This window comes from Galeopterus variegatus, unplaced genomic scaffold (genome assembly GCF_000696425.1).
Source record: "Galeopterus variegatus unplaced genomic scaffold, G_variegatus-3.0.2 Scaffold2565, whole genome shotgun sequence".
NCBI classification, from domain to species: Eukaryota; Metazoa; Chordata; class Mammalia; order Dermoptera; family Cynocephalidae; genus Galeopterus; species Galeopterus variegatus.
In genome coordinates, this window is record NW_007728676.1 from 81,360 (window position 1) to 89,185 (window position 7,826).

Below are 7,826 nucleotides of genomic sequence, written 5' to 3' on the forward strand. Positions count from 1 at the left end.
AAGACCAAATCCCATCTCTCTTCATGGACCAATTCAAATACTACATCCTTTAGAAAAAATATTCCCTTATTCCTTGGCTGGCAGTCATTTCTCCTTCCTAAGCACTCACAGAAATCAATCACCACGAGAAAACAGAAAAAATAAATAAATAATAAATCAATCACCACCTCCTAGGGTACTAATTGTTTTGTCTTTCCTTCTAGATTTCTATGTTCCTTAAGGTCAGTCAATAATCCTCCTAATATCCTATAGGTTCTCAAACATCAGAGTAAATAAAATAAGACAAACTCAAGATGATATAGAGGAGAAAACTGGGTGCTGGTTACACGTGAATTCTCTATACTGTCCTCGCAATTTTTCTGTATATGTAAAACAGTTCTACAATAACTAGTTAAAAAAAAAAAGTTTAGTGAAAATTTTTATCTAAAGATAATAAATTATTATTATTATTTATGTATTTTGGTGGGTTTTTGTACCTTTGTTAGAGATAATAAACTAGAGAGCTTCATACGCTGTACTGTTACCACATTTTCTAGGAAGAACTCAAGTATACTCAAGAAAGGCAATGCCTTTATTGTTCTGATTCAACAGCAAGAAGACCTACAAACTTCATCATGTGTCAAGTATGCCACAATCTATACCAAATGTAAAACTGACGGTCTCCCTGCTCAACTGAGACCATAATCTAACCAGAGAACAAGGGGTAACAAATAGATATATAGGAACAAAGCGATGTTCAACAATTTTAAAATATTTTAACACATAACAAAAATTTCTTAATAGAGTTGAAGACATGCGCGTGTAGGGCACAGGGAACTCAAAAATGATGATTCTTAATTGAGTTCCTTATCTTTGACACTGTACACAAAATTTTCTGTTAATGCACATATGGTTTTTTTGTGTGGAAAGTGCTACTTTCATTAGATGCTCACTGGGATCTAATGACGAGTAAGTAAGTAACTAATCAAGAACTAGGGTCTAATCTAAACTGGGTCTGAGGTCATTAAAAATTTGGTGGACTGATAAATACTTTGGCAAAGTCAAAAATCTTTCAAATACTCTGAAAAAGCAGTATTAATAGCTAACATATATTGAATACTTACTAAATGCCGTATCTTAAGCTCATTACTTCATATGCATCATCTCATTTAATTCACACAACAATCCTTTAAGGCAGGTACCCTTATTAACCCCATTTTAAAGAAAAAGAAACAAAAGCTTAGTAATACTCATTAAGTGTTACAACCAGAATTCAAAATCAGGGTTGGGGCAGGCCAGTTAGCTCAGTTAGTTAGAGCACAGTGTTATAAAACAATGTCAATGGTTTGGATCCCCATACCAGCCAGCAAACAAAAAACGAACAAACAAAAACACCAAGGTCATCATGACTGTGTTCCAATAAAAATTTACTATAACCGGCAGTGAGCCTCGAGAGCTGTAATTTGCTGCCCCCAAGCTCTAAAAGCAAATTGTCATAGAAAGCTTTATTTTACTCCTAACAAGATCAAGTCCAGGGGGCTGGCTGGTTAGCTCAGTTGGTTAGAGTGTGGTGCTGGTAACACCAAGGTCAAGGGTTCGGATCCCAGTACCAGCTAACTGCCAAAAAAAAAAAAAAAAAAATCTACCAAGGTCATCATGACTGTGTTCCAATAAAAATTTACTATAACCGGCAGTGAGCCTCGAGAGCTGTAATTTGCTGCCCCCAAGCTCTAAAAGCAAATTGTCATAGAAAGCTTTATTTTACTCCTAACAAGATCAAGTCCAGGGGGCTGGCTGGTTAGCTCAGTTGGTTAGAGTGTGGTGCTGGTAACACCAAGGTCAAGGGTTCGGATCCCAGTACCAGCTAACTGCCAAAAAAAAAAAAAAAAAATCAAGTCCAGGGCCCTTGCTAGAAGGCATCAACATTTAGGACTATGATGAGAAGAGGATGTGGAATTTGAGAAAATAATTTTGAGTGTCCATATCACCTAAAAGGTCCAACAGTAAACGATTCATTAAATAAATCCTGATCCATCCACTTTGGTGAAATACTGCTCAAACATGAAAACTGATGCTACTTAAGAGCATATAATTAATAAGGAATAAAATAAGATACAAAAACACACACAATGTAAAAATAGTTACTAATATAACTATCTAAAAACCTTGAAAAAAGACAAAGACTAGAAGGAAATAGCGTAAAATGTTCCAAGTAGATTTCCTAGCCTCAGTGTCAAGGCTTGCAAGCCTAGAACTATCACGCTAACAAGTCAAGGAACAGGAAATCTAAATTCTATAAAGTTTAGGGAAATGGGAGTGAAAGAACATAATTTTTCATAGAAATATTAAATATATCTTTGGCCTCACTGGAGTAAAGCCACAAACTGCTTTATCAATGCTTCCCTGCAAACCCTGCACGTTATCTAAAAATTCCAATCTTACCTCCAGCCCGTGCCTTAAGACTCTCAGAGATGATCGGGGTCCTCTACCACAGGCCACATATAGCTGTGGAGTGTCTTCATTGGCTAGATCAGCTATCTGCACAGAAAAAAAGGGGAAAAAATGTCTACTTGTGGTAAGTTTTCAAACACAACTCTGACTCTCAGAGGACAAACTACTTTTTAGTTTATTAAGCTTATATACTGTCTACTGGCCCTGTGATATGAAGAGAAAAAGCTCCAACGTTCCAAAAAGTAAACCAGTTTGAAGCACCAAGTTTTTCCAACAAAAAAAGGCTTAAATCAGTTGAAATGTTACATAACCTCCAACTGAAACTTAGCATTTTCTTCCAATTAAAGATATAGGTAACAAACTGCAACTTTACCAGTACCCACAACTTTGTCACCAATACAAACCACATCTATTCTTATCACATTAGTTTGTAGACAGTTCCAATTATTATTTATGCTGATCAAAAAAAAAAAATTGTATTTTAGACTGGTTAGATCAAACATGATCACAACTCCCTATCTACAGATGCTATGATTTAGCTGACCAGCTACTGAGTAACTCTACTCCTGACTGTTAATTGTATTTTAGACTGGTTAGATCAAACATGATCACAACTGCCCTATCTACAGATGCTATGATTTAGCTGACCAGCTACTGAGTAACTCTACTCCTGACTGTTCAACCACCAGTTATCAACACCACTCTCTAACCAAGTGAGCTAACCAGTCATAAAATGAGATAAATACAGCTATATAGACTGTTAAGTGATAAAAGGTCAAGTTCAGAATACCATGTAAATTATTTCTACACTACTGTGTAGTGTATGGACTCATTTACTTTTAAAGTAAATTTACATTTACCTTAAGAAGAAAAGATATAGCACACACAAACATATATATGATTGTAGATGCAGAGAAAACACCCAGAAGCAATCACAAAAAGCAATGGCCTCAGTAGAGTTGAGAGTTAAAAAGACTGGGAGGCAGGCTTTCACTTTTCACTTCTTATATGGTTTGAATTTTTACACTGAACATGAGTTTTATAACTGAAAAAAAGAGCCCAAGAATTTATTAATGGTTTTTAGTTCCCCAACTTCTACCTCTGTTTTACATTTACACGCTGGTGAGTCCAAAGACATACTAACAAACCTGTTTCTTCAACCACACTTTATCTTAACTGGAGGAAAACTTTAAACTAATTAAATTTTAGATTAAAAACAGTTGGCTGGCACTGCTCATTGTGAAAGTTCACTGGAAAGGCCCACACCTGGCAAAACAGAATGGGAGACAGGCTGTCCAATTCATCCACCAGCACAAGGTTTTTGAGTGGTCTTGGCTGAAAGAAGAACGTATCTCCTTCTTCCAGAGGCATGGCTGATGAAAACTCAGGTTCTTCATCATCATCTCCAAGATGTGCAATTTGATACAAGTAACTAAGGAAAAGCAAAAAGGAGAGAATTTAGTTAAAACATTCTCTGGAAATAATGTCTGACATCAACATAATGCTAGAGGGCTAGCAAGAAATTAGTTAGTGGACACAAGGAATGATTATGTTTTATAATGATAAACATGTTAATTATCCTGATTTGATTGTCACACATTGTACACAGGTATTGATATTCAACTCTGTACCCCACAAATATATTTAATCAATTATTTTTCAATTAAAAAAAAACAATGCTTGGGCCAGCCCGGTGGCGCACTGCTACAGTGCGCCGCTTGGGAGTGCAGTGGCGCTCCCGCCGAGGGTTCGGATCCCACATACAGACCGGCGGCTCACTGGCTGAGCGAGGTGCGGGCGCAACACCGAGGGTTGCGATCCCGTTGCCAGTCCCGGTCCAGTCTGGGCACGACACTGAGGGTTGTGATCCGTTGCCGGTCAGGAAAAAAGACAAAAAGGAAAAAAAAAAAAAAAAAAACAATGCTAGAGCTATTTGACTGTATTAAGAAATTACTGTTATTTTTAGGTGTGATGATGTATGATGTCTGGGACTTGTTTAAAAACAATTCAAGGAGAGGGTTTGGGAAGTGCAGTGTAAATAAAACAAGATGGGTCATGGATTAATCTTTGTTGAAGCTGAGTGTAAACTCATTACACTATTCTCTCTTCTTATGTATGTTAGAAAGTTTTCATAATAAAAAAATAAAATAAAAATTTTAAGTGAGAAATATAAAAGAATCATTCATGAGAAATTTTTAATACATTGCTTATTTGAAAAAGCAGACTCATAACTTTTATGGAATGATTCAGTTCTTTAAAATAAAATTACAGGCTGGCTGGTTAACTCAGTTGATTAGAGCACGGCCTTGTAACACCAAGGTCAAGAGTTCGGATCCCTGTACTGGCCAGACACCAAAAAAAAAAGTAAAGTCAAGACTATAATCCACAGAAGATATACTGGTGGGCAAATAAAATTTAAAAGTTCAGTCTCTTTAATAGACAAAAATTTTACCCAACAAATTAACAAAGCTTAAAAATATATATAAAATACCTAATACTGACAATATGTGGCAAAACAGACATATACTGCTGCTAAAATAATTCAGCAATGTATCCCAAGTTTTAAAAATGCGTACACTCTTTAATCCAGGGACCATATCTTTAAAGAAGTCTATCCAGGGCCAGCCCATGGCTCACTCGGGAGAGTGTGGTGCTGATAACACCAAGGCCACGGGTTCGGATCCCATATAGGGATGGCCGGTTGCTCACTGGGTGAGTGTGGTGCTGACAACACCAAGTCAAGGGTTAAGATCCCCTTACCAGTCATCTTTAAAAAAAAAGAAAGAAAAGAAATACCAAGGCTGGGAGGATTAGTGATGTGGGTGCAGATGTGGGTAGAGATAAGTTCCAACTTTAGATTTATACAAGTGAAGTGCTTGTGGAACATCTCTTTAATAGCATGTAGTTCAATAAATATTTATTCAATGAAATGTCCAGCAAAAAACTCAGGAGAGACATTACTTCTAAAGGTATCATTTTCGACATCCACAGAAGTATTGACTGAAGCCACTGAAGCCCAAGAAGATAACAAAAAGAATGTAATGGGGAAAGAAGGGCAAAACTTTCATTTTGAATAAAACTAAAACACCCTACTGAAAAGCTCCCCAGCCTTGAAGATACACCTCCCTCTGGCCAACTTTTATAGTAACCAAGGTGAACTAAGGCAATAAAAGAATTACTCACTGATTTCCAAATTCTGATGCTACGAAAAGGAAGCCTGTTTTAAGCACACACATGGCAGCAGCAACAGGCACAGTATCAAAATACTTGAGCCTGATCTCAGTAACCTGGAGTGAAAGAAAAAAAGATGCTAGTGTATAGGCAAGTGAAACTAGACCACAGAAGGGAGCCTAGTATTACAACAAAACAGGGTAAGCTGAGCAGCAAATAAAATACTGTACTTAGTATCTAAACCAGGGGTCAGCAAACTACAGTCCACGGGCCAGCCATGCCTGTTCATTTATATACTATCTATGGCTGCTTTAGTGCTATAATGGCAGAGTTGAGTAGTTGAGACAGACTAGATGGCCCAAAAAAGCTGGAAATATTTACCACCTGGCCTTTACCAAAACAGTTTGCCAATTTCTGATCTGAACAGTTCAGAAACTGTTCACAGAGCTCCTCCACAGGATGAAAGAAGTATCATGTATATTACCAGTTTTCAGTAGATATGAAGAGTTCTTCTTATTCATACCAATTATTACCACCTGAAAATAATCACTAGAAATGGCATTACCAGTCTCATCCTATGTCATATATAAGATTACCAGACCAGAAATCTGTTAAACAGAGAGAAAACCTATATTTATATACCAGTCCCAAAGGCAACCACCTTCTAAGTCATTCTAAGTTTCAGTATTTTAACTTATAAAATATTAATTTTCCTGCCTATCTCATTTTAGAGAGTAGCTGTAATAAGTGGTTTAAATGTACATACAAATACCAGTTTTTAAAACAAGGTTATTTAATTAAATGAAGATAAAATTGTAGGAACTTTTATTAAAATAGACTAACCACAATAAACAGGTTTTTCATTTTTCCCCTCCATCCATGGTCTACTTACCATATCTTCATCCGTTTCCAAAGTGATCTTAAAGATATCTCCCTGCTCAGTTTGGGCCAAAAAAAAGAACATCGACTTGGTCTTATGGGTGGCAGAGCAGACAAAAATCATTCCTCTTTCAGGGTCATCCAGGTCATTCTAGCAAAATCAAATACACAAGCAACATCTTAGAAATGGGTACTTATTTCTGGAACCCAGCACCTTACCAGTAGGTCACCCAAGGCCTGGTAGATCACACAAGCTTTGATCCAGAGCAGCCCGCCAGCCAAAGCACTAAAACATAACAGCTAAAATTTTTGTCTGCTATAAACATATAACAAATCCTGAGTAACCAAAAAAGAGCCACAATTCCACTCTATGGCCTATCAGATCAGTAAGGCAAAAATTATCTCCAGAGAAAAATGGCAAAGAGACATGATATTTACAGTCATCACCTCAAGCTGTGAATAAAACACTCACATGTCCATGACACTACCATCCAAACCATCCATCATCAACCCTTTTCTAGAACTTCCCTGATTCCTAAAAGCAACTCTGATTTTGGATTTTTTTTTTTTTTTAATGTTTCCAACATTTGTATTTCTTTCACTGAATAAGCTCTTTAAAAAGTTTCATACTTTTTTGTTGTCCCAAAGCCAAGTATAGTCCCTGGCACAGTTAGGTCTTCAATAAATGTCTGACCAACTGAGTGATTTCCCATCTCTTACCAAGAAGAATTTAACTTGCCAAATGTCTTCTTAGGTTTTCTAAAACTGAGACCTTTACTCAGATAGCATGCAATAGATCAACTAAACCTACATGGTTTTACCCCCAGACCAATAAATTAATATTAAAAAGCAATAATCTAGGGCCAAGGGGAGAGACTGTACACACTGAGTATCACTTTATCCAAAATGCTTGGGACCAGAAGTGTTTAGGATTTTGATTTTTTTCAGATTTTGGAATATTTGCATATACGAGTAATTAATGAGATATCCTGCGGAGGCGGCCCAAGTCTAAACACAAAATTCACTGGTTTTAGGGTCGGCCCGTGGCTCACTCGGTAGAGTGCGGTGCTGATAACACTAAGGCCACGGGTTCGGATCCCATATAGGGATGGCCAGTTAGCTCACTGGGTGAGTGTGGTGCTAACAACACCAAGTCAAGGGTTAAGATCCCCTTACCGGTCATCTTTAAAAAAAAAAAAAAAAAAAAAAGGGGCCGGCCCGGTGGCGCACTGTGCTAGTGCGCCGCTTGGGAAGCGTGGCGGCGCTCCCGCCGAGGGTTCGGATCCCACATACAGACCGGTCCCCACTCACTCGCCGCGAGAGCCCCGGGGGCACCACCAAGGGTT

The 7,826-nt window shown here is 37.6% G+C and overlaps 1 protein-coding gene and 2 non-coding genes across 3 annotated transcripts in view; 2 read left to right on the forward strand and 1 right to left on the reverse strand.

The window, feature by feature from the left end:
• Positions 1-7,826, reverse strand: part of SF3B3 (splicing factor 3b, subunit 3, 130kDa) — a 41,622-nt gene that overhangs the window by 26,101 nt on the left and 7,695 nt on the right. Inside the window, exons 6-9 of the mRNA XM_008582314.1 lie at positions 6,494-6,631; positions 5,614-5,717; positions 3,697-3,862; positions 2,422-2,517 (exon numbers count right to left, since the gene is read on the reverse strand). Of these exons, the coding sequence (XP_008580536.1) occupies positions 2,422-2,517; positions 3,697-3,862; positions 5,614-5,717; positions 6,494-6,631 (504 nt within the window). The remainder of the gene's footprint in view (positions 1-2,421; positions 2,518-3,696; positions 3,863-5,613; positions 5,718-6,493; positions 6,632-7,826) is intronic.
• On the forward strand, positions 1,521-1,595 carry TRNAT-GGU. The gene has a single exon. It is a non-coding gene; the product is annotated as a tRNA-Thr (tRNA).
• TRNAT-GGU lies at positions 1,772-1,846 on the forward strand. The gene has a single exon. It is a non-coding gene; the product is annotated as a tRNA-Thr (tRNA).